Genomic DNA, 27,098 nt, shown 5'->3' with positions numbered 1-27,098 from the left:
CTACAGAAGTTTAATCTCCCGAAACTCGCCGAGTGGAACTTTGGAGCGATTCTCTGCCTGAAGCGCACTGAACGAATGTCAAAGAAGACGCCGCAGATCCACACCTCCCTTATATGGGTTGGAAGACGCTGAACAAGCTGAGAAATGGGTTGTCACGATGCAAAGTCAGCCTCACAAATAGGGCTTCAGCGATGATGATGAAATCTGCCAGTGTTTTGATCTACAGGACCAACATCTGCTGGTCTACAGGAACCTGCCGGATACATCTACTACCAGATGCAGTTAACAAAATAGCAGCTAACAAAATAGCAGTCAGAATAGCCGATTACTGGGATCTCCACTCAATATGAAGAGAATTATCTTTTACTGTTCATTTTGTTTTTATCATCCTGTCTGTTTTTTGTAAACACTTATACATATTAACCCCGTCTGGATTTTATTTAATTTACTCTTTAATTTATTCTTTGATTTAAATAATCTTTGTGTGAATGTTTGCTGTACTTGTATTGCAATAATTTTGTGTCCTGGACACATAAAATAAATAATAACTACCGTAGAATATGTGGTCCGCAGATCGTGGCCTCGCGATAGCGTTCTCACTCCCCGAGCACGGGGTCCCGGGTTCGTTTCCCGGCGGGGTCAGGGATTTTCACTTGCCCCGAGATGATTGGGTGTTGTTGTGTCTTCATCATCATCATTCATCCCCATTACGGTCGGAGGAAGGCAACTGAAAACCACCTCCACTAGGATCTTGTCAAGTACGGCGGTGCGGGTCTCCCGCATCGTTCCCCTACACTCTGTCAAGAAGCATCGGACTTCATTTCCATTTCCATAGAATATATGCGGAAAAGCACATACAACTGCGAGCAGATGCGAACGAAGTTTGGATGTCATGCGCATATCGTAATACATGTGCACATACTGATCATTTAATTAGTAAAACCCATCGCGTATTGTATGGCGTATGTTCAACGGAAACTAAAATAATATCGGGTGTACACTAAAGAAGCGTAATATGGCCTCTAACATTTTCAATATACATGAACGATTTATTTTATATATACCAACAGCGCTATAAAATTGTTCACGGAATAATTTGTTTTCTACTGGGAATTATGATCGTTGGGTGATCGTACGAAAATGCAAAAAGAATTTGACAAAATTTCCGCATGTTGCAATGAACAGCGGGTCCAATTAAATATTGATAAATGTTCCATAATGCATGTAACCAATATAAAGAATCCGACAGCGTCCGGTTGAAAGATAAGCGGTGAACATCGTAAGCACGTTAGAAAGTGAGAACGCTAAAAGCGTAATCTACATCAGCTGGACTGTCAGTATACAGGACATCCGTTCATGATTAGTGTTAACATTAATTAACACATTTTTTAGTCGTACTCATTCAACTACACTAGAAAACTTTTTTTCTGACTATCAAAGCAGTTTTGAGCAGGAATTCATCAATGGAACAGAAAGAGATGTCCCCAAGAAATGATTTTACGTTACATTTAAAAACTACATTGCAACCTGTCGGATGTTTTATGTTATTAGGCAAATGATCAAACTTTTTTTTTACTGCATATTGAACACCTTTCTGAGCCAGTGACTGCTTTAATAGCGCGTTATAAAGGTCATTTTTCCCTCTAGTGTTGTAGATATGGACATCACTGTTCTCAAATTGTAATGGATTATTTGTGACGAATTTCGTAAGCGAATATAGTGTATGTATTGTGACGGCACATTTAGAATGGCTAGTTCGTTGTACAGGTACTTACATGACGTCCCTGGGCGAACACCATATATTACTCATACTGCTCTCTTTGTGCAATCAATACTTTCTTTCTAAGTGATGAGTTACCCTAGAAAATTATTCCAAAAGACATTGTTGAGAGGAAATGTGTATAATATGTCAGGAGGTTGATTCGTTTGTTTGCAAGATTAGCAATTAGACGAAAAACAAAAGTTGCAACTTGTTTGAGAGGCTCACTAATATACTTCTTCCATTTCAATTTGTCATCAATACGTACACCCATAGACTTGGAACACTCTACCCTATTTACTGACTCCTGGTCATGTGCTACATCAATTGTTGGTGTGACTGATACTTATACAAAACTAAATACAGTGTTTTTTCAAAATTTAGGGAGGGTTCATTTTCTGAGAATCGCTTTGTAATTCTTTGGAAAATATCGTTTGCTATGTCTTCTGTTGCTTTCTCTCCTATGGGTTGTAGAACACTAATATACATAACACTAATATCGTCTGCAAAAGTACCAATTTTTCGTTTAGAATGTTAAGTGGAAGGCTATTCATGTATATAAGGAATAGGAATTGACGCAAAATTGAACTCTGTGGGGCTCCCTGTGTGACTTCTGTGCAGTTACTAAAATTTTCTATCATCCTGATGGTGTTTGAATTATTCAGCACAACCTTTTCATACGGTTTGTTAAGTGTGATCAAAGCAGCTGGGCTTAAAGCCATCAGTTACATAAACTTGAGTTTTTCGAAGAGAGTGACATGATTTATACAATCAAACACTTGGAGAGATCACCAAATACGCCAACTGGCGATATTTTATTGTCCTTTGACGTGCAGTGCACTATAGCGTACGTAGTGTACACCGTTCTCCCAAAAAATTCAAAGACTGATTTTATTCCTGGAGTGTAACTACGGCAGCAGCTTGACCTAACGACTATTAGCAACAGATTTGCGTTCGACAGTCAGTTGTGAGCGGGCAGTGTTAAGCAGTCGATTTGCAACCGTAGCCACTAACGTCGTTGTGCCACAAATCTGAATGGAGCAACATCTTGAAATCATATGTTTAAGACATTCTCCTGTATGTTTTGGAGGAAAGTGTGTGCCATGTTTGTCCCGCACATCTTGACTTTAGAATCGAAAATAACGACGCAAGGACCCCAGCAGCGACATGATTGAAATGCAAAACGCGGGAAATTGTTTCAGGAAGAAGTCATCACTTGTGACAAGATTTGGTGTTATCGGTACGAACCCACTAGAAAACAAAACACGAAACTCCACATGAGAAGTCAACGCTTTGACAAAATAACCGACGTTCAAGACAACGAGATGCGCGAGTTTAACAACACCCCAAAGAAGAACTTTTCTGACAGCTTCGCATGGTTGTATGAACATTCTGCGAGTTGTATCCAAGGGGAGGCGGGCACTATGTGGAACTCCTGAAGCATTAAAACCAGCATCTTAACTTTTCTGTTTTTGTTGATCCATGATGATGATGGTGATGATTATGATGATGATGGTTTGGTTGTGGGGCGCTCAACTGTGTCGTCATCAGAGCCCGTACAAAGCACAAATTTTTACACAGTCCAATTTTTTACACAGTCCAATTTTTTACACAGTCCAATTTTTTACACAGTCCAATTTTTTACACAGTCCAATTTTTTACACAGTCCAATTTTTTACACAGTCCAATCTAGCCATTGTCACGAATGATGATGATGAAATGATGAGGACAACACAAACATCCAGTCCCCAGGCAGAGAAAATCCCCAAACCAGCCGGGAATTTATTGATCCAGTCTCCAAATTTTTTGGACTGTCGGGGGTACATGCAGATACAAGGTGTGGAACATTAACATTGTGGCCGAAATCAATTGGTACAGCATGACGTGTAACATCTGTCCAATTGATACACCCAATAAAAGAACGATGACTTTACTTTGTGCAAGTAGTGGACACCAATTAGAAGAAACTACTCAGAGACAGGCAGTACAGATGTCTGGTTTACAGGAGAACTGTGAATTGGTAGCAGCCCGGCTGTGTACGTGTGCGGCAGCGGAGGTGGAGGCGTCGTTCGCGGCCGACTGACGCAAACGCGTGCTCCTCGGACTGGTGCACACCACGGGGGCAGGCGAGCTTCCGCAGACTGGCCGGTAATTAGGCTCTTCTTAATTGGGCGCGGGAGCGTGAACGTCGAGCAGTATATAACGCCGCCGCCGCCGTGTGTCGGCCACTCCGCTCCTCCGACTCCTCCCAGGACACCGAGCCGCCAGCAACACACCACTCCTCCAACATGCAGCAGGTACGCATGCGCACTCTCAACTCTCTTGTGTCTACGACTCTTCTGTAAGTTCTCTCTGTCTGAATACATGCCGTACAGCTAGCTCTGACATCGTAATATCACTTCAACTTGTACACTTGCGAACTTTGGAAGATCAGTTAAAAAGTAGCGGATCAAGCATAGCGCCTTGTGGTAGAACCACATTCCACTTCTTTCAACTTTTACACATGGAATATCTGGAAGGATATAATCACTTGCCGTTAAAAAGTAGCGGAACAAGTATAGTGCCTTGTGGAAAAACCGTATTTATTTAAAAAATCAGCCTTTCGTCTGCTAATCATCTTCAGTATGATTTTAACGTCATCAGAGTAATGTCAACACCTCATTCTACTTCACCTTGTATCGTCAAATACCATTTATTACAGCACTCAAGCAGAATTTTCGTTCATTATATTTCTACACCATCTTTAAAGATGACTTTGGCACTTTGAATCTGACTTCTAGCAATGTGTTTCTATCATCTTTTAACCTGTATTATGCAATTAAACATTAGATTGATGGGAGTCTGAAAACTGAATGTCGTGGTTTTCTTACCCAACTAAGCCCAGATCATTTCAAGGATTAAGTCCTTTAACACGTTTCATTTATCTTCCTCTGTAGATGCCATAAAAATTGTCTGAACATCCCTGTTCCATATACAGCTGTTAGCAACGCCTCTTCCAGTATGCGGTGCAACTTCATTTCAAAGCGTGGTAATACTATAATTGACCTTATTGGTATTTTGTAACTGAGTTTTCTCAAAAAATGTATTGCCAAATGTTATTTACTACTACCAGACTAGCTTTTATCTAACAATGTTGGCGTTATTTCTAAGTGCTGCTGTACTCAAATCTTCTGTTGCAACACTACTAGAATTGCAGTGAACAGTTGCTGGTGTTACGTGACAATCTAACGTCCTCTACAGCAGAGTCCACCTCCACGGCCTAGTGGTCAGTGCGGGGGATCCAGTTTCGATCCCCAGTATTTTTCCAGGGTTGGAGAACTGATAGGGGTTGCACTTAGTCTCGTGAGGCCAACTCAGCAGCTACTCGACAGATTAGTAGCGGTTGTAAGGTCAAGAAAGCCAACGACCGGGAGAGGGGTGTGATGATCGCATGACAGTCCATACAGCATGATGCCATTGGCAGAGGATGGCAAGGGGGTCGGTCGGACACGATCGACCCGTCTAGGACTAGAAGGTGGAACTTGGTTTTTTTATTTTACAGCCAAGGATACGTCTCCGTTCTACTTGACATCAGGGTTCTTGGCACGATAATGAATCTAGATCTTCCACGCTGAGAGTATGTTGATTAGATGGTGGCAGAGTAAGCCGATTTTGAGAGCAAATATGTCACTGGGAGTTACGTTTTTTCCCCACTAATTTCACTTGTAGTACAGGACTGTGGGTTTCCTGGTTGTTACTGTTCTTGGTGTGTTACGTCACTGCTCTTGCACGAGACAAAAGTTTCCGCGCCGCGGGTGAAAGGCGTCCGTTCGAATCCCGGTGAATGGCGAGAATTTGAAGGGCACTGGGCGAGACCTTCAATTATGACAAACCTCGCGTGTTGTATATGGTGTGAGTTACTGAGGGTGGAGTGGGAGAGGGCGCATATCGACAGTGACTGCTGCAGAAGAGTACGAAGTGACAGGATGAGGTTGTTACAGACGGAATAGTTCCAGAGGGAATGAAAAGTTGACTGAATGGAAAGCCCAGATATTCCGACAATCTCTCTAATTCATTTAGGGATATTACGAAAATGTGAATCTGGCTGTCCCACGGGATTTGCACCCAGCGTCTATCGTATAGGAATCTATTGTCTTAACCACCTCGCCACCACTCCGGACACCATGAAGTAGAATCATAGTATTGATGGACTGACTTTTTGCGAGTTTAAAAATGTGTGTCATATAAATTAAGATCCTGGAGGTACCATGACTGGACGAAAAGATCCATAATCTTATCCAGAAGACTTTACAACACCAGATCGCGAGTAAAGTTGTGAAGCCAAGGTGAGACTAAGACAGAGATATGGTCTCTCCCCTCTCCTCTTTAATTGTGCAATGGAAAAAGTAATAAGAGTGGCGAAAATAGCTAGACAGGAACTTCCAAATGGCAACTCTCTAGGGCACAAGCTGGTTCTCTCGAATTTGTCGACGACCTATCTAGTTCAGTAGAAACTTCAGTGTATCAACTCGTTGTTCTCAGACAACAAGCAGCAAAGGCAGCGCTAAATGTGTCGCTTGAAAAAAACACAGTGCGTCACGAACATCAGTGATTTTCCTTGTACACTGCACTTGGAGCAGGAATAAATCAAGAAAATCAAAAGGTTTTAATAGCTAGGGGAATGGATGGTACCCAGGCCTTTTCCAAAAAATAGCGTTACCAACTCGAGTAAATATGTTGGAACTGCCTTACCATGTGAACAATAGCACCTATAGCAAAAAGTATCTCCCGTAAGACAAAGAAAACGTTACAAAGCAGTCAACCACACTGAAGCCTCGTACTCTTCAGAGTGGCTAGTACCGCCAGCAAAAGTATCGTACACATGTATGAAATCCGGGAGAGGAAGATACTGGGATCAGTCAAGGATGGTAACGTACTTAAAAGGCGACCAAACCAAGAACTCTACAGACACTGTGAAAAAATAAAATCTGAGATGTCTGGCCTTGTATGGAGATACACAAAATGCATCCCGGCCAGAGTCTCGCATGTTAACGAAAGAGAAAGATCACCTCACCACGGTTGATGGAAGTGAGAGGTAGAGACAGAGACTGGACATCTCTCAGGAGAAAACTTAAGCAAAATGAGGTTCCAGGACAAACCACCAAGAAAGGAGACCGGTGCCCTCTGGAAAAAGAAAGGTAAGGAACAACGCAGCCACTCCTGGGCGAATATCAAAACCTACTCGAAAAACAATAGTTGAATGTCGTGGTCCTTAGCCTACACAAAACAAGGAAGGAAGGTGGGTTACGCTTTATCGTCCAGTGGAAGCCGTCATTAGAGGCGAATCTCAAGCTGGAATTGAAGAAGAATGATGAAGGAAACTGGCCGTATCTTTTCCAAACCAATAATCCCCGTATTTGCGTTAAGCGTTTTAAGGGAACATAAATCATGATAAGACGGTGATTTGAATTCCGCTCCTTCCGAATGTGAGTCTACTTTCTTAATATCAGAGGCACCATTCTCTCTACGTAGAGGAAATGAAATTACGAAAGTATTTCCCACCCCGTCTTGAAGATTCATAAAGGAAAAACTCTTTGGTTCCCGTTTTCTTCCAAGTATGGAACAGAGCCGTCGTAACTTCTGCTTTTCTATATCTCACACGCACGAGTAGTTCACGATGCTTAGAACTGCTTCCATTTGACTTGCCCTTCCATACAAGAATATTCTTAGTTCGAGCCTGATCTTTGATATTATGAGATCTATTCACTGTTCTTTTTACGCCCGTTAGGTGTTTTGAAGAACCACGGACTTTACAGCGATACAGATAGCTGTACGGTATGTGCAACTACACCGCAGGGATATCCATTGAAAGCAAGAGAAAACTAAAGCCGTTATGTTTTGAGAAGACATAACCTACTGTATGGTTCAATAATGATGGAATCCTCTTGGTTTATGTATTCTGGAGAAAAAATAATCCCCCATTTGGATTTTCGCGTTTAGACTTCTCAGGTGGATGTTGTCATCGGAACAAATAAATCTGATGCTAACAGGCTTCGGAGCGTGGAATGTTATATCCCTCAGTCGAATGGGTAGGTCCAAGAAATTAAAAAGACTAATGGATAGGTTGAAGTTAGTGTAACCATGTTAAAAAGGATGTCGGTTGCCGCAGTTATGCAGAGGTGACGACGCTTGCGAATGGTATACCAATGTGGAGAGCTGCATCAAATATATATGATCGTTGTAACGCCGTAATGTGCATTACTGTTGTCTTCAGTCCGAAGGCTGGTTTGATGCTGCTCTCCACATTAGTATACCATTCGCAAGCATCATAAGCTCTGCATAACTATGGCAACCGACAAATTCACAATATCTGGACACAGCTCATTTCAGTATTTTCATGGCACCTTTCTTTAAGAATCGTTTGTGACAATAAATAATTCGGAATCTACTGATTCGAAATAGAGGTCATAATTTATGCACGATCGGCTCGAACTTTGCTGCGGATGAAGGCAAGTGGCTGAAACGAGTAAAAGTCTTATCCAATCGTTACTGTTCTTTATGTTGTAAATCACTCTGAACATTTCATATATGTATGTTCCTATTTACCTGCACAAGACTGTGGCGTTTTACTTGGGATTTCCTTGTAGGTATCACTATTTTGACCTGAATCGCTGGCATATTGCACTGCTCGCTTGGCTGGTTGCGTTCTCACTTTACCGTACTCATTATAATGCACATTTATTTTCCACCTTTTGCCGACAGTTTCCCCCCATTATTTCCGCAAATGTGTGTTTTCTCGTGGGAAACCATGCGCGACATATAAGTAGCAGTCCTCACTTGGTTGGGATTTCCGTGTGCTTTCCCTCAGGGTGGCACAAAGCGGAACGCGTGCTTCTCGCTCTTCTGCTTTCTAGCTTGCTTGGAAGTGTCTACACGGAACAAAATTTCAACTTTTGTCCTATTACATTACCGTGGGCAGACATAAAAGGATTTAATTTAGAAACCAATAATTTTATTTCTTTTTTGTAACTCAACCAGTTATCATTATTTGATAGTAAGAACTGTCAGGATTTCACAGTTTGTCGTATCTTCAGAGCTTACGAGAAGAAATACCGATTTGCCCTTTACACATTGATTGACGGAGCCAAAACTATGAAAAAATGAATGCTCCCAGAGGCTATCCGCATCATGTCATTAAAAAAATGGTTGAAAATTTGAATATTCTCGTTCTTCAAGCACAGAACAGAGTAGTCTGCTCATACGCCAACGGCGAAATAATTCATTATCATTCAGTCCTCTGCTTGTGGACTTCGAAACATGCTCGAAGTTTCAGTCCGCGATCGTTGCATTCACACTGGCAGTTCGCTCTTCATTAGATGCACTTTTATTAATATACCAGTAGTAACGTAACTAAATAAAGTTATATAGGGCTTGCAGACCACATGAACGTTTTTTAGACTGGGACTAGTTTACAAATGAATTTCCGGATAGTGGAAGGGCTTGTAATAATATATCTACACGATGCACTTCTGTTTCTCGTACTTCCAGTAAGCTGCCAGTCAAAACGTAAGAGCCGGCCGCGGTGGCCGAACGGTTCTAGGCGCTTCAGTCCTGAACAGCGCAACTGCTACGGTCGCAGGTTCGAATCCTGCCTCAGACTTGGATGTGTGTGGTGTCCTTAGGTTAGTTAGGTTTAAGTTGTTTTAAGTTCTAGGTGACTGATGACCTCAGATGTTAAGTACCATAGTGCTCAGAGCAATTTGAACCAAACGTACCAAAAAACAATGGGCTGACTGCATTATGTAGCTACCGTACCCGAGAATGAAAAGGAATATAGGCACGAAGTACGTTCTGTTTCAGATACGTCTCGCGGCTAACATTTGTAGAATCTATGACATGTAATTTCATGTTGATCTCTCTCAGAGTGAAAACTGATGGCCGTTCCATTACGTCTAAGGCTTTTACTTGGGTCTGATACCCACAGCTTGTAAGTGACACGTATCTGGCATGAGTCTTTTCATGTCGAGCAAGAGCGAGTGACTGACCAAATGAAGTAACAAGAACGTCAGTTATGAAGTTAACAGTCAATGCAGTGTTACACCGTGATTTCATACAAATAAATGACCTTTCTGCTGCCATTTTCCCATGTGACTTTGTTCATTTTACTGTCTTGGGTAATCAGTAAGAATAAAACTCGACAAAATACAATAGCTATCAATAGTCGAAGTTTGCTAGCAACACGCAGTGGTTTACTGGACATGTTTCAACTAAGATGTTACATGTCTCGTCTTCCTTCGACATCAGAATCCGCTCACCCCGCAATTTCTGCCGTTAAACGTAGGATACGAACCACTATGGATTTTTATAATACGCTTCACTGCCAGAAAGGAACACGAAAGACGAAGGACTTAACCTTTACACATTTGTAGTTACCCTTACACATTTGTAGTTAACATTGCGGATCACAGACCTAATTGATCAGCAATCAGAAAAAAAATATTTCTGTTTGAACAACACTTCCTTAACAGCGATATACTAAGATGTGTGGAATATTGTGGGATCTATTTTCGAAAGGTGTCCAGCAGAACCGGGAAAAGCGAGTAATAAATAACAGATCTCCACGTCTCAAAACACTATTCAGTCCAGAGGTTCCTTTATTCAGTGACTTGTTCTGTGACCACGTAATTCAAGCTCATATTGTCATTAGCAAGACTAGAAAATAAACTAAATTTGACTGACCCTTATGTTTATATTTTTACTACCAGTTCCTCTTATGACTGGTAGGATCTAAAGTACGTTTTAATTAATACGTCGTTGTAATAAGTCTTCGACAAGCGAATCTAATCTAGGATTCAGCTGTTCTCCATCGTAATCATGGACTTTCAACTTCATAAGTGGAAATTAGATCTAGTCCAACCTTAAACGATTTCTGGACTGAACGCTATCTTAAAAATATAACACGTTTCAATTGCAAATTGTTCCTCCCTAATTCTGTAACGGATTTTTTTCTAAGTCGTGTTAAATATTATGGCACTCTGAGAAAGAATACACAATGAGCTGGTACATTTCGAATGCCATTCGTTAAACAACGCGAAGCAATTTCCCCATCACCAATCTGTTCGTGCTACGCGATACAATATTCAGAAGTAAAACTGTTGTTCGGGTCTTTCATAGGAGTTACAATGGAAAATATTACTCCGGAACAAAATAGCCGACGGAAAAAATATAATAGTTTCCCAATTAATTATTTGAAGCCTTTCACATAATACTAAAACATTAAACGTCTTGGTTTCCTATACATTTGATTGAAAGTAAACAACTAAACCTTTCACTACACGAACCAGATCGGAAACCACATAGCAAACTTTTAATCTCTTAGTGAATCATAAACTAAAACTTAGGTAAGAAATGGATTCGTCGCATATTGCAATATTTCCAGCATCAGGTGTTGACATTCCAATATGTTCGCCTCCAGAGGCAACGATCCTAAACGCTTGGCAGTTGTTACGGTGTTAAGCAAACGGGAAAATTACCTCATACCGTAGCACAATTCCCCTCTGCCTCCTTGTATTCCTCGACACTGAAACACTGACTTTGTTTACAGACCAGCGTAGTTCTCGCAGTCGCCGTAGGACTGCTGGTGGCGCAAGCGTTGGCTGGAGACATCGGCTATGCAGGATACGACGTAAGTATGAGACAGTGCACCGAATAACGTATGCAACACTGATCGCCTATTACTTTTCCTACTGTTTCTGGAAGAAATGGTTGAACTGTAACAAAGAAACTTGCTACGGAATGAGCATAACACTGAAATGCACTGCACTTTCTTCTTCAATATGTTACGTAGCAGATAGTTTCATAATTTTATGTTACAGTAACAAATTTTAATTTATTCACAAGATTTGTTGGTATTAGTCATGTGATCAGTTTGTTCATCACATTAGAGGAACACCGTAGATAAATCTAACAGTGCTGCTTGTTTTTCTTGTGGACGCTTTATAAAAAAAGAACAAACAACCGTAAAGTAACGAGCACAGTGTTTCAGACCATGAAGAAGCATGGACGCCATGAAGAAATAATGGGGTCGTATGTACAAACATAGGTGACTGAAAAGTCAGTGTTTGTTTAACGAACCTTTTTTCTTGAACATAATGTGTTTACCAGTATAAACTTCTCCTCTCGCTAGAATTTACATCAGATTTTAATTTCCACCGAAGGCTTTCAAGCCGTCAAGTGTGGCTGAGCGGTTCTAGGCGCTTCAGTCTGGAGCCGCGCGACCGCCACGGTCGCAGGTTCGAATCCTGTCTCGGGCATGGATGTGTGTGATGTCCTTAGGTTAGTTAGGTTTAAGTAGTTCTAAGTTCTAGCGGACTGATGACCTCAGATGTTAAGTCCCATAGTGCTCAGAGCCATTTCTTGGAAGGCTTTCAAAACGGACATTTCTCTAGCTCAGAAAAATAAAAGTTTATTTCGATTATAAACTCTTCATTTGAACTTGATTTCCCCCACAGATTCGCAAGTTTACCATGCATACATATGAGAGAAAGTATTGTCCCAACGGAAAAGACTCTATTTCTTTGGCAATTCGAGTAATTTTTCACCAGTTCCTAATGGAACCTGTATGCCCCAGCCATGCAGCAGCGCTGCTCAGTCGCTGCTGGAATACTGGTTATTCTTCATGTTCTAATGTCCCTTGTTAACACATATCGATAACGCAAATATCGTATTAGTCTAATCTGGGGGGCCGCTGTATTGAATAGGCAAGTAACGTTTCGCTTTAAAAATAAATTTGTTTGTAACGCAAAACGAACCGATGATTACCATTTACACTGAGCACCGCATGAAAGACGTGAAGAGCAATACTTGTTTGGGTTGACTCCAGCTAGACAATGCAAAAACAAATTGACAAATGAACATGCGCCTGACGACTCTTAGGAGGTACACAATGTAGAAGATGTCTTGTTCCAGTAATTTGTTCCTTTCTTCCTGCCTTTGAAGGAAACGATATTATGTGATGAGGTGCCAGATACAAGGTCTGGGAGATGGATGAGTGCTTACTTGAGACATCCAGTAGCCAGGTGTAACATTTGGTTCAGATTAAACCAACATGCTTTGCACCACAACATCTACATCTACATGGATACTCTGCAAATCACATTCAAGTGCCTGGCAGAGGGTTCATCGAACCACCTTCACAATTCTCTATTATTCCAATCTCGTATAGCGCGCGGGAGGAATGAACACCTATCTCTTTCCGTACGACCTCTGATTTCCCTTATTTTATCTTGGTGATCGTTCCTCCCTATGTAAGTCGATGTCAATAAAATATTTTCGCATTCGGAGGAGAAAGTTGGTGATTGAAATTTCGTGAGAAGATTCCGTCACACGAAAAACGCCTTTCTTTTAATGATTTCCATCCCAAATCCTGTATCATTTCTGTGACACTCTCTCCCATGTTTCGCGATAATACAAATCGTGCTGCCTTTCTTTGAACTTTTGCGATGTACTCAGTCCAGTCCTATCTGGTAAGGATCGCACACCGCGCAACAGTATTCTAAAAGTGGACGGACAAGCATAGTATAGGCAGTCTCCTTAGTAGGTCTGTTACATTTTCTAAGTGTCCTGCCAATAAAACGCAGTCTTTGGTTAGTCTTCCCCACAACATTTTCTGTGTGTTCCTTCCAATTTAAATTGTTCGTAATTGTAATATCTAGGTATTTAGTTGAATTTACGGCTTTTAGATTAGACTGATTTATCGTGCAACCGAAGTTTAATGAGCACTCATGTGGATGACCTCACAGTTTTCGTTATTTAAGGTCAACTGCCACTTTTCGCACCATTCCAATATTTCTTCTAAATCGTTTTGCAGTTTGTTTTGATCTTCTGATGACTTTATTAGTCGATAAACGACAGCGTCATCTGCAAACAACCGAAGACGTCTGCTCAGATTGTCTCCCAAATCGTTCATATAGATAAGGAACAGCAAAGGGGCTCTAACACTACCTTAGGGAACGCCAGAAACCACTTCTGTTATACTCGATGACTTTCCGCCAATTACAACGATCTGTGACCTCTCTGACAGGAAACCACAGATCCAGTCACATAACTGAGGCGATATTACATAAGCACGCAATTTCACTACGAGCCGCTTGTGTGTACAGTGTCAAAAGCCTCCTGGAAATCCAGAAATGCGGAATCGATCTGAAATCCCTTGTCAATAGCACTCAGCACTTCATGTGAATAAAGAGCTAGTGTTTCACAGGAACGATGTTTTCTAAACGTAGGTTCAAATGGCTCTGAGCACTATGGGACTTAACATCTGTGGTCATCAGTCCCCTAGAACTTAGAACTACTTAAACCTAACTAACCTAAGGACATTACACACATCCATGCCCGAGACAGGATTCGAACCTGCGACCGTAGCAGTCCCGCGGTTCCGGACTGAGCGCCTAGAACCGCTAGACCACCGCGGCCGGCTCTAAACGTAGGAACAGCATACTTGACTGTAGATAAGCAGCTTGCTATCCACCAGTTATGCACGTATGCGATAACTGTGTAAAGTAGTGAGTGGTAGCTAACAGTGTGTGACTTTCCAGCAGGGCGGCTACGGTGGCTACAACGCGCCTAAGGACTACCAGTTCGAGTACGGCGTGACGGACCCGCACTCTGGCGACGTGAAGGAGCAGCGTGAAGTGAGCAAAGGGGGCGAAGTGGTGGGCACCTACAGCCTGGTCGAGCCTGACGGCACGCTCAGGACCGTCCACTACACCGCCGACCCCTACAACGGCTTCAAGGCCGTCGTGGAGAGAGCGGGCGAGACCACCTACCACGGACACGGACCCCACTAAGGTAAACTGCCGCCGAGGTTCTCAATGCTCACAGTCTCCGATCACTGGCCCACTTGCTTGCCTGTCAAGCTCCAATTTTGTATCTAGATTGGTCAGCAAGTGACACATTAGATTTAGATTCTGTGGCATTGCTGGAGAAAAACTGCCCAAAAGACACTCTCAGGAAAGTCTTCAAATCTATTAAAGGCTCCACTGAAGGGAGGAAGAAAGATTAGGGTTGGACGTCTTTTCGACAGTGAAATCTTTGGAGCCAAAGCTCAGACTGGGTAATGATGGCGATGGAAATGCACTGTGTCTTTTCAAAGGAACCATCCTGACATTTACCTTAAGTGATTTTGGGAAACCATGGAAAAACTAAATCTAGATGGGTGGACTGGGGTTTCAGGCACTGCTTCAGCAGAATAAACGGAGATCTGGAGCTACATCAATGTAGCTTCAATTTTCTAGTAGTTCACAATATCTGAGACATCATTCCTGCTGTCTACATCACCGCCAGGTACTGCCCAGACAGTGTGCGAAAGTTGCCTTCCCCCTACTGGATCAGGTGAGACTTTTTCCCAGTGATGTTTCTTTTTAAGTAGGATCTGACATTTAATCACAAGTCGTGGTACAGTGTAGTACACACTCGGTTGTAGAAGAATATGGGAAGAAAGAAACCTGGATCCTGTTAAAGAAACTATCTTATTGTCCAACTGAGGTGATTCATGAAGAAAGGAGGATTAGAGTTTAATATTCCGTTGACGATGCGGTCGTTGGAGGCAGAACACAATCTTGGAGTGGGCAAGGATGGGGAAGGAAATTGGCTTTGTCCTTTTCGGAGGAATTATACTGCCACTTCGCTTAAGAAATTTAAGGAAACCATGGAAAATCTAAATCTGAATTTGACTCCCGTTTCTTCCGAGTACAAACTCGGTGGCTTACGAACTTCTCTCAGTCGAGTGATTCACTAAAACATAGGGGTAACCATTTCCCTGTCGAAAACGAATCCAATATTTAAGTCACTGGATTAACATTGTCGATTCCAAAGGGTATCGCTAAGGATCAACTGATGAACAGTTAAAAATTGATAACAAGGCTGCGAATGTTGTTCCAAAAATATAATTGACGATATAATAGGAACTAGTCCAATACATAGTTCGTGTAGCATTTTCACCGTTGGATATTTCCAATACCCAGCACTATATCATAGCTCAGCCAGACAGTATATTGCCAAATGGTTCATTCTAGAACTAAATACTGACTTTTGAGGCGTTTTAATGTAGCTTTATTTTCTTTATGATCTAGATAGGAAAAGGTCAACTGCACTAGCGTAATTTAAATCTTCACAAACATTTGGCGAAGATACGTGTCTAGTCAATGAAAGGCATTGAATATAAATACTATCCATAGACAGTATAGTGATGAGGCAACGTCGAACTCTCAAGCGGATAATTGCATATATGGAAGTTCTTGCAATCTTGACCTTGAGAGTTTGTTGCGAGAAATTGTGCAAGACTGTAAACAGACTCAAATATTAGCACACAAATAAAAACTAAGTGCCAGCAGTAAGCTATATACTAATGAAAAAGCCCTCTGAATTAGGATACACAGTTAAGTGTCTTGTATTAGATGCCAATCAGTAACGTATAACGATAAAATGCTATATGAACCTCATCTAATAGCGTGCATCTGATGCAGGAACATGACCTATAGTTTGTCTTTGCAGGGAGCTGCTCAACAACTGACTGGCATCATACCACCACCCACCGCCTCAACAGTACATCACAACATCACAGCAGCGTCCACAAACATCAGAACTCTCTGTAACATCACTTTCTTGAGCGGAACCTGTGTTGCTACTAACAACTATGCCTGAATAAATTTTTCTCAGCAAAAAAAACTGAGTTGTTTCTCTTCATCCTTTGTTAAAATTTTTTGGCATTTCATCATTACGAGACAGATCCAGAAACGAAATAAAAAGCTAAACTAACCAATGCTGCTTATGTATTTATACTTCGGAAATGTGATAGTCTTACAGCAGTTCGTCGAAATAATATTACAATGCCAGATCGTCATTAGTCGGCAGTGAAACAAGGGTAAACGCATCCACATCATCAAAATGTATAAGAAATATACAGAAACAAGTAACTGTAAACGTATACACTATGTGATCAAACGTATCCGGACACCTGGCTGAAAATGACTTACAAGTTCGTGGCGCGCTCCATCGGTAATGCTGGAATTCGGTATGGTGTTGACCCACCCTTAGCCTTGATGACAGCTTCCACTCTCGCAGGCATACTTTCAATCAGGTGCTGGAAGGTTTCTTGGCGAATTGCAGCCCATTCTTCACGGAGTGCTGCACTGATGAAAGGTATCGATGTCGGTCGGTGAGGCCTGGCACGGAGTCGACGTTCTGAAACATACCAAATGTGTTATACAGGATTCAGGTCAGGACTCTGTGCAGGACAGTCCATTACAGGGATGTTATTGTCGTGCAACCACTCCATCATAAGCCGTGCATTATGAACGGGTGCTAGATCGTGTTGAAAGATGCAGTCGTTATCCACGAATTGCTCTTCAACAGTGGGAAGCAAGAAGGTGCTTAAAACATAAATGTTGGCCTGTCGCTGTGATAGTGCCACACAAAACAACAAGGAGTGCAAGCCCCCTCCATGAAAAACACAACCACACCATAACACCACCGCCTCCGAATTTTACTGTTGGCACTACACACGCTGGCAGATGACATTCACCGGGCATTCGCCATACCCACATCTGCCATCGGATCGCCAGATTGTGTACCGTGATTCGTCACTCCACACAAAGTTTTCCCGCTGTTCAGTCGTCCAATGTTTACGCTCCTTACACCAAGCGAGGCGTCGTCTGGCATTTACCGGAGTGACATGTGGCTTATGAGCAGCCGCTCGACCATGAAATCCAAGTTTTCTCATCTGCCACCTAACTCTCATAGTACTTGCAGTGGATCCTGATGCAGTTTGGAATTTTATGTGATGGTCTGGATAGATGTCTACCTATTACACATCATGACCCTCTTCAACTGTCGGCGGTCTTCAAATGGCTCTGAGCACTATGGGACTTGACTTCAGAGGTCATCAGTCCCCTACAACTTAGAACTACTTAAACCTAACTAACCTAAGGACATCACACACATCCATGCTCGAGACAGGATTCGAACCTGCGAACGTAGCGGTCACGCGGTTCCAGACTGAAGCGCCTAGAACCGCTCGGCCACCACGGCCTGCGTCGGCGGTCTGTGTCAGTCAACAGACGAGGTCGGCCTGTACGCTTTTGTGCTGTACGTGTCCCTTCACGTTTCCACTTCACTATCACATCGGAAACAATCGACCTAGATATATTTAGGAGTGTAGAAATCTCACGTACAGATGTATACACAAGTGACACAAAATCACCTACCACGTTCGAAGTCCACGAGTTCCGTGGAGCGCCCCGTTCTGCTCTTTCACGATGTCTAATTACTACTGAGGTCACTGATATGGGGTACCTGGCAGTAGGTGGTAGCACAATGCACCTAATATGAACAACGAATGTTTTTGGGGGTGTCCGGATTTTTTCATCATATAGTGTATTTAGCCCCACAGAAAATTTCTGCCAAATCAAGAAGCTGAACTAGTATTTGGAACAGCACAAGGTACGATTTGTACTACATCCCAAGCACATTGACTAACCAAAATTATGAAGAGACGTAAGAGAAAATACAGTTTTGCCGAGATCGTTAAGTTCACTAAATTTTAAAGATATCCATCGAAAAGTCATTTCCCAATGATGATATACGAAAAATGTGTGACTTATCATGGACACGGCAACATGATTTAAATATTTCAGTTCTATACAAAAACTAGCCATTACGTGTATAATTACAAACAAAAATGTAAGATACACGATTACAATAAAATATAACAAAACCATATATGATAAGAAAAATAAAGGGAAAGCTATCTGGAATACTGCGAAAGCAGAAAAAGGAGAAAGTCAGCGAAAATATAGTTACATTGAAGTTGATCTGGGTGGCCAGTATACACATTGTTTAGCCAAAAATGTAAATTAACAATGTTCCAGTATTGAAACGGTGTTACAGCATAGCTTTCAAAAAGCGATTATAAAGTGTATTACATGCAGAAAGTAAAAAAAAACGGAGTTGTAAGTAAAGTGCTTTACTTACGGCTCAAAAGCACCCAAAAGAATAGTCAGCGTCATCTTTACCAGCTATTTCTTCCTTGTTGACCTTACTTCTTTGGTGGTGGACTCGGCTGCGCGCTATACCTCAGCAAGTCTCCACTTGTCTAACAGTTTCAACCTTTGTACAATACGACAGCTTGGGGTGATGTCAAGATGGGCTATAACTCTTATTCTCCCAATGTTTCCATCATTAAATGTTAATACAGTCTCAGTAACTTCCCGTTTGAGTATATTCAAACCTAAAAACACATTTTTGGGCACTCCAGACAATATTATTAAAAGACTCATTGGGATTCTGTGTCCGCCCATGCAGACACTTTCGGAGGAGGTGTGGGTGAATTAGGTTCCTTTAAATTCGTTTGATGCCTTCCATAACAGATTGAGAAATAGAGTTCTTGTGTTCAAAATACACTTCTGAAACTTCAGTTTTTTTGAAATTTACACCTTGATTCAGGTCACGGAGGGCAAAGTGAATGTATCAGTTTTCTGTTAGTGGACACTCTGTGAAATTATGAGGCCAAGACCGCGTTCTTCAGACTTTCTGAATTATTTCCGTCACTCCTGATGGCCATTTCATAATAGTGTTGAAGCTGCAGTCGACCCGTCTGTGGCTGACAACGCGGTAGTGTGGAGAGTTTGTTTCAATTTTCTGAGGAGTGTGCCCATCCTCTTTTGCACATGTCCAACACATTCCAGTTTCTTTATCACCGCATTTTCATATGGATTTGTTTCAACTAAACACTTACGTGCTCTGGAGTCGTATATACAGAGGTACATGATCGAAATTAGGTAGTTCCGGAGATACGCAAGTAATACACTCCTGGAAATGGAAAAAAGAACACATTGACACCGGTCTGTCAGACCCACCATACTTGCTCCGGACACTGCGAGAGGGCTGTCCAAGCAATGATCACACGCACGGCACAGCGGACACACCAGGAACCGCGGTGTTGGCCGTCGAATGGCGCTAGCTGTGCAGCATTTGTGCACCGCCGCCGTCAGTGTCAGCCAGTTTGCCGTGGCATGCGGAGCTCCATCGCAGTCTTTAACACTGGTAGCATGCCGCGACAGCGTGGACGTGAACCGTATGTGCAGTTGACGGACTTTGAGCGAGGGCGTATAGTGGGCATGCGGGAGGCCGGGTGGACGTACCGCCGAATTGCTCAACACGTGGGGCGTGAGGTCTCCACAGTACATCGATGTTGTCGCCAGTGGTCGGCGGAAGGTGCACGTGCCCGTCGACCTGGGACCGGACCGCAGCGACGCACGGATGCACGCCAAGACCGTAGGATCCTACGCAGTGCCGTAGGGGACCGCACCGCCACTTCCCAGCAAATTAGGGACACTGTTGCTCCTGGGGTATCGGCGAGGACCATTCGCAACCGTCTCCATGAAGCTGGGCTACGGTCCCGCACACAGTTAGGCCGTCTTCCGCTCACGCCCCAACATCGTGCAGCCCGCCTCCAGTGGTGTCGCGACAGGCGTGAATGGAGGGACGAATGGAGACGTGTCGTCTTCAGCGATGAGAGTCGCTTCTGTCTTGGTGCCAATGATGGTCGTATGCGTGTTTGGCGCCGTGCAGGTGAGCGCCACAATCAGGACTGCATGCGACGAGGCACACAGGGCCAACACCCGGCATCATGGTGTGGGGAGCGATCTCCTACACTGGCCGTACACCACTGGTGATCGTCGAGGGGACACTGAATAGTGCACGGTACATCCAAACCGTCATCGAACCCATCGTTCTACCATTCCTAGACCGGCAAGGGAACTTGCTGTTCCAACAGGACAATGCACGTCCGCATGTATCCCGTGCCACCCAACGTGCTCTAGAAGGTGTAACTCAACTACCCTGGCCAGCAAGATCTCCGGATCTGTCCCCCATTGAGCATGTTTGGGACTAGATGAAGCGTCGTCTCACGCGGTCTGCACGTCCAGCACGAACGCTGGTCCAACTGAGGCGCCAGGTGGAAATGGCATGGCAAGCCGTTCCACAGGACTACATCCAGCATCTCTACGATCGTCTCCATGGGAGAAGAGCAGCCTGCATTGCTGCGAAAGGTGGATATACACTGTACTAGAGCCGACATTGTGCATGCTCTGTTGCCTGTGTCTATGTGCCTGTGGTTCTGTCAGTGTGATCATGTGATGTATCTGATCCCAGGAATGTGTCAATAAAGTTTCCCCTTCCTGGGACAATGAATTCACGGTGTTCTTATTTCAATTTCCAGGAGTGTATAATAAAATTAAAAATAAAATACCTCTAAACGTTATACGCAGATAAGTAATATACCACTTTGTACAAGATAGAGTGAAGAATATTGTTGCAACTGTTCTGTAGAATTTCAAAAATTTTGATTTTTTCCCCCTGCAGACTCTCCTAGCAAGATCTCCAAAGTTAGCAATGTTTTACTGAAGGTCGAAATTCAGCGCAGACTGCAATGCGAACTGCTTTGAGTAGTTTACACAAAAAAACTCAGTCTCGAAATCTGGCAAAAGATGAAAAGAGGTTCTGGTCGTTATGTAAAGTATACCTGCAAAAAAATAAAACCAGTACTTTCACTAGGTGACAGCAAAGGTAAAGTGCCACTAAAGTGAAGTTACGTGCTGAACACGATATTTCGAAAAACAATCACCAAAGAAGATGCACTAAATATTCCAGTACTGGAATCAAGAACAGCTTCCAATATGAGAGACTTAGAAGTAGATATCCTTGGTGCTTCGAAACAACTTAAATACTTAAGGAGGCGTCCTCCAGATTCTATCCCAAATAGTTTACTTTCAAAGTATGCTGATATTAATAGCTCCATACTAGGCAATCACATACAATTGCTTGCTCTACAAGAGATCCATACTTTAGGTTCTAAGGTTGCACAAGTCTCTCCAAACACAAGGAGGGTGTAGTAGACCCATATCACTGACGTCGATTTGCAATACTGTGTTTGAACGTTATGAATTACATCGATGCGTGGTATCTGTAATTCCTAACATGTCCAAAAGGACAGACACCGCCCATTGGTATAACTGATTCACCCTAATGGGCACTGAATTCATTACTTTCAGTGTGGATGCACAATTAAGTTGGACCTCTGGCGGGAATCTCAAAGTAGCAGGCATAGAGGACATGGACGGTGTCTGAGAATAGATGGCGATGGGTTGGAGTGTGGGGCGTGCTGAGATAGTCCACGCAAGTGCGTTAACACAGTGTCCGGATGGCGCAGTGGTTAACCAATTGTCTAGTAGGCAGGAGATCCCAGGTTTGAATCCCAGTCCAGCACACATTTCGACTCGTCGCTGCTGATATCGCATAACGTCCCGATGCAGCTGATATCGATAGTCCCTTCCCTTTCCTTCCTCCACCCTCCACCTTCAATTTACGTAATATGAATTACCTCGACGAAAACAATCTATGTGCGCATAGCACGGGTTCACGAAACATCATTCCTGTGAAACACAATTATCTCCTTATTCAAGCGAAGTAATAAGTGCTATCAAGATATTAAAAGAACAAAAAACTGTTTTTTATTATTATTCTGACAGATGACTGTAGGATTTAGTAAAAAATTCAGAACGTTGTCTTTTATGTGTTATTGATTAGATATCTTTTTCGCAGGAGAGCTTCTGTAAAGTTTGGAAGGTAGGAGACGAGATACTGGCAGAAGTAAAGCTGTGGGTACCGTGCGTGAGTCGTGCTTCGGTAGCTCAGATGGTAGAGCGCTTGCCCGCGAAAGGCAAAGGTCCCGAGTTCAAGTCTCGGTCGGGCACACAGTTTTAATCTGCCAGGAAGTTTCTTCGATATCTTTTTATTTAGTTTATGCCCAGATAATTATTCGGTGATGTCGTGAGTTCAGAATAATTTTCGAAGAGCTCACAAAAATACGGAGAACTGCAAGACGTCGCTGCGTTATTGTCGGAAGATCTCCACAGTCAGCTGTAACTGCCCTAAGTAATATTTGGTCGCCTGAAAACTTGATCTTGGGTTTAGTTTTACACCTAAAATCCTCGGAGCCTGTACAAGTGCAATTACATCACGTATCTGACTCATTGATGCCCTAGCTGGCGACTTAGATTTTCACAGTGATAACAAAGGGTTACTAAGTCTCTCGATGAACTGCTCACTGTAGCAGATTCGCCGGGAAACATCTAGAAATCAATGCCAGAAAATCCTATTGCACTATTCAATCGGCACAACCTCATATAAGTCACTTTTGCATAAATAAAAATATTATATACCTTGAAATTCAGAAATTATATTCTCTTGAAAGCAATACACTCGGCAGAAGAAATGAAGGAACACTGATCGAGAACTATTTGTACGTGGAAATGCTTTAAATTACCACCAGCAGTGATAGTGACGGAAAACAGAATACAGGTTTCACAAAACTGATTCCGATACCTATATGCGTCCGCACTAGCGGAATCTGCGGACCAAATTAACCAAAACAATCCATTACGCTGTTTCGAAATTTTTCTCCAAGAAGAAGCGCTACAGTCGCAGAGCGTTTAGCGCGCTCTCGCAGTTAATAAAAACATTTCATGCTACGTTTGATAACGTAATCAAACTATTGCAACTCTCATTCAATTCCTATTTTGGTGGAATCTTGAAAGCTAAATAAAGAGTTTACACAAATAGTATAAAGTTTTAGAATATTGCCGACAGGGGAACTCAAGTTATTTCATATTTATAGATTTCGTCACAAGCGGCTTCTAATCAAACTGTTTGCTTATGGACTACCGTCTCAGTTATGCGACTGAATTCGTCATTTCCTGTCAGAAATCTCACAGTTCGCAGTAACCGACGGAAACCCATCGAGAAAAACGAAAGTGTTATCTGACATTCCTCAACTCCGTACTCTGCTATTCCTAATCTACGAGGGTTGGAACTTAATTAGTGGCAACTATTTATTCACAACCGATAGAAAAGAGTTACATGTTAGCACCTGTTACTGTCCTTCAAAGTAGTCACCAGCGTTGTGTAGAACCCGTTGCCAGCGATGTGGAAGGCGTAGTATACCGTTACCAGAGCCTGCTCTGCTGATAGTGCGAATGGAGCGGTCTACTGCCTGTTGAATCTCTGGAACAGTTCTGAAGCGAATGCCACGAAGTGATTCCTTCATCTTCGGAATAAACCGTTGCCACTATTTAAGTTCCAACCTTCGTATATAAAGGATTTAAGAGAAAATCTGGGCCACCCTCTTAGATTGTTTACTGATGATTAGAACATTTACGGCAAATTAGTATCAACCTAAGAATAATATTATGCAATAAATATCAAGCTCTACTGTTGAGGAAGTCTTGTACTGGTGGTAAGTTATGGCGTAAAGACTCACCTGGAGACAACATAGTTCCTTCCTGTTGGCAGAAACAGGCAGGTACTTAATCGGTAGCAAGGAATCTTTTGGCTCGGTGATTACTGCAGTCGAGAGACGATGGACAAAGTGAGCGGTAGTTTATGAGATAACTTTAGACAACTGTTAAGAAATATTGCATTATTAGAGTCGAGAGCGACTGTCTTAAGAAGTATTATATTATTATAAGCATCAACGCATTTGTGTGACAGTGAGTTACACGAGTGATAGATTGTGCAATTCTTCATGTAATCATTTTGTGTGTTGACGGTGCTGTGGCAAGACTTACCGCCCGTAGTAAAACAAGGCACCCCTTAAATTACAATGACGTGTCCTATACTGCAAAGTAGCTCCTCAGTTTCCTACAGGCTTGACTAGCAACGCCCCAACATATGTGAAGAAACAGCCAGGTGCTGTCTTCTACCTTGAACAGGGCATAGAAATTTATCATCTTAGGAAGACGCCAGGTGAGAATATAATCACTGCTAGGTGTACCTGATGTACACCTACAGCTACTAGCATTCACATGTATGGTCAGTTTGTTACAACCAGCTACTGGGGTCATGTCCTACTGGAGGTGTTGTATCTCTGGCGGGAATGATTTTAAGTGACGTAACGGTGAAACATTGTGGGGAAAGTTACAGTGAACATGGAATAGCAGTGGCCTGAGACGGTACTTCGGTGAACAGTATCCTGAGGAGAATGTATGTGACTTTTGGTAATAATAGCAACAGACGGCTAGACATCAAAAAATATGGTAGGCTATAAATACTCAGAGCATAACGTCATACAGTGCCACATCGCAGTGCAATAAAGCAGCATGCACCATTAGGTTATCGAATAGTACAAAGGCTTTTAGCTACAAATATTAGTAACATTTGGACAGTAAGTGACAATAACAAAAATGTGTTATTACGGAATAGGGAAATAGGTTATTCTTTTCATGGATGAGTGGACGATGATCATCTTTCGTCGGAATCACATGACAATTTTCGCGTCCGTTTCACTTTTCGTAAAAACTCTTTTCTCTTATTTTGCTTTGTTTTATTATTATTATTTTCGTAACAACGCATATACGAAAAGAGCCGCGAAATACCTTTTATTAATGCTGTGCCATGAATTTCTTTATAATCATTAATTTTCAACAAAACAGAATATATTGGGTTCTTATTGTTCTGTAACTGGCTTTCTCTTAAAGGAACATTTTCGTTACTGTAACTCACTATACAAGTCAACATATCTTCCCTACTTTATAGTTATTGAAAATGAAAATTTATTTTGTTATGAAATATTTATGTTACAGTTCGCAAAGATTGTTCATCATCAAAATAATTTTGCAGTGGATTTTTGTTAAGAGTAAAACACCAATAATTACCACAACTAGCACAAGAACATGAGACTATTGTCGGAGAAAAATATGTTTTCACTATAAGGTTTGCCAGACAAGAACTAAGCACAGCGAAATTCCTATTATGTTACGAAGGTAAATTATCTTTTTTGTACTGTTAGTAGTATATTATCAGCAGTCCGCGTCAACCTGCAAAACACATCACAAAATCTGCTGCTCTGCTCTGCAAGTCCGGAAGCTGAAAGAGATGATTTTATTTCACTATTACCTTCCCGCTTCTTTGCGGTATGATCGATTTCTTTTTATGCAGTTTGAATGCGCCGCGGCAGCGGCTCGTTCGTTCGTAGCGCAGCTCTGCACCACGGATAATATTTAAATAACTGAAAATATCTCAAATGGATGGGATAATATTCCAAGCAAGCTACTACAAATAATAATGCAAGGCTTCATTAAATAACTCTATTCAAAACATTCAAATATGTTAACTAATACACACCTTTTACAATGAGTACGTAATGGCGTACATCTATCGACCTTGACAAAAGAAGACTACGTTAGCGTATACTACAGCGTCACAGGCTATCTTACTCGTACAACTCCAACATGAAGACAGAGAAATTAATGTTCGTTCTGTATTATTTATACTAGTGGTATATTCTTATCTTTGTATGATATTTATCGTCTGTGCGGTTTCAGTACTCGCCGACACAGATATTATCTAAAATAAATAATAATAAAAAAATACATAATTCCATACAATAACAGAATATGATGCACAATGTTCTCTCTTTACTACAAAATATGTCCTTTGCTGATAGACGTTACACAATTCACATGATGGGACGTCGCCAATGCAAGACATTTCAGGTACCATCGAAGACATTGCTCAGCTGCACATAGCACAAACACATTGAGGTGATCATGGGTCAGACTTTAGTGTACCGTGTGAAAGTCACCACACTGTACCGGCAGACACTGTGCCTGTTGACAGTGATGGTGAATTTTCTAGTGAAGATACTGCAGTACATGTTGCCGAAAAAAACGATATGTTGTTGAAGTATGTAACAGAATCTCAGAAAACATTTGAAGAAATTCAAAATTCCATTAAAGGTCAAACAACTGAATCTCAGATATACCGGGGCTATCTTGGAAAAGCAATTAAAATTTCTAGTGAAAAAAAGATAAACAAAAAAATTAATAGGGAGGCTATGGAACTTTTTTTTTAAAGGAAGCTAAAAACTTGATGAAATGAAGGGCGATACATGCGCGCAAGCCTCTACCTTACTTAAGGAGTATGAAGAAAGGAAAAAAGCAATTAAAGAATTATCGGAAGAAGTACTGTGTCAAAGAGAAAGGCTGGATTGAAGCACAAGAGCCTCTACTATCGTTTTTAGAATCTAATGCTGTACAATTACTGAGCGAACAAAAAGAAATTTACGAGATTTGTGAAATGACTCCCAATCAGCAGGATATAAAAGTAGAAAAGATTCTTGTCGATTTATTTAAGAGAATCGGCGTTGTCAAAAAGAGTCTTGCTGTGAATGCAGGGAAACTTCAGTCAGAACTGAAAGAAATTCGCTAAAGAATTGACAATTGATCTGAGGCAGAATTAGAGT

General features: G+C 42.0%; 1 protein-coding gene across 1 annotated transcript; it reads left to right on the top strand.

Annotated features, from left to right (window-relative positions):
* Positions 1 to 3,918: 3,918 nt before the first annotated feature.
* On the top strand, positions 3,919 to 16,465 carry LOC126419323 (cuticle protein 19-like). The gene is made up of 4 exons (XM_050086503.1): positions 3,919 to 4,056; positions 11,343 to 11,423; positions 14,338 to 14,587; positions 16,292 to 16,465. Exons 1-3 carry the CDS (start codon positions 4,048 to 4,050, stop codon positions 14,584 to 14,586), a joined length of 339 nt encoding a protein of 112 aa, XP_049942460.1. The 5' UTR covers positions 3,919 to 4,047; the 3' UTR covers position 14,587; positions 16,292 to 16,465.
* The last annotated feature ends 10,633 nt before the right edge of the window (positions 16,466 to 27,098 follow it).

This window comes from Schistocerca serialis, chromosome 9 (genome assembly GCF_023864345.2).
Source record: "Schistocerca serialis cubense isolate TAMUIC-IGC-003099 chromosome 9, iqSchSeri2.2, whole genome shotgun sequence".
Taxonomy (NCBI): domain Eukaryota; kingdom Metazoa; phylum Arthropoda; class Insecta; order Orthoptera; family Acrididae; genus Schistocerca; species Schistocerca serialis.
The sequence above is the reverse complement of the archived record's forward strand: the minus strand, read 5'-3'. Positions and strand labels throughout refer to the sequence as shown.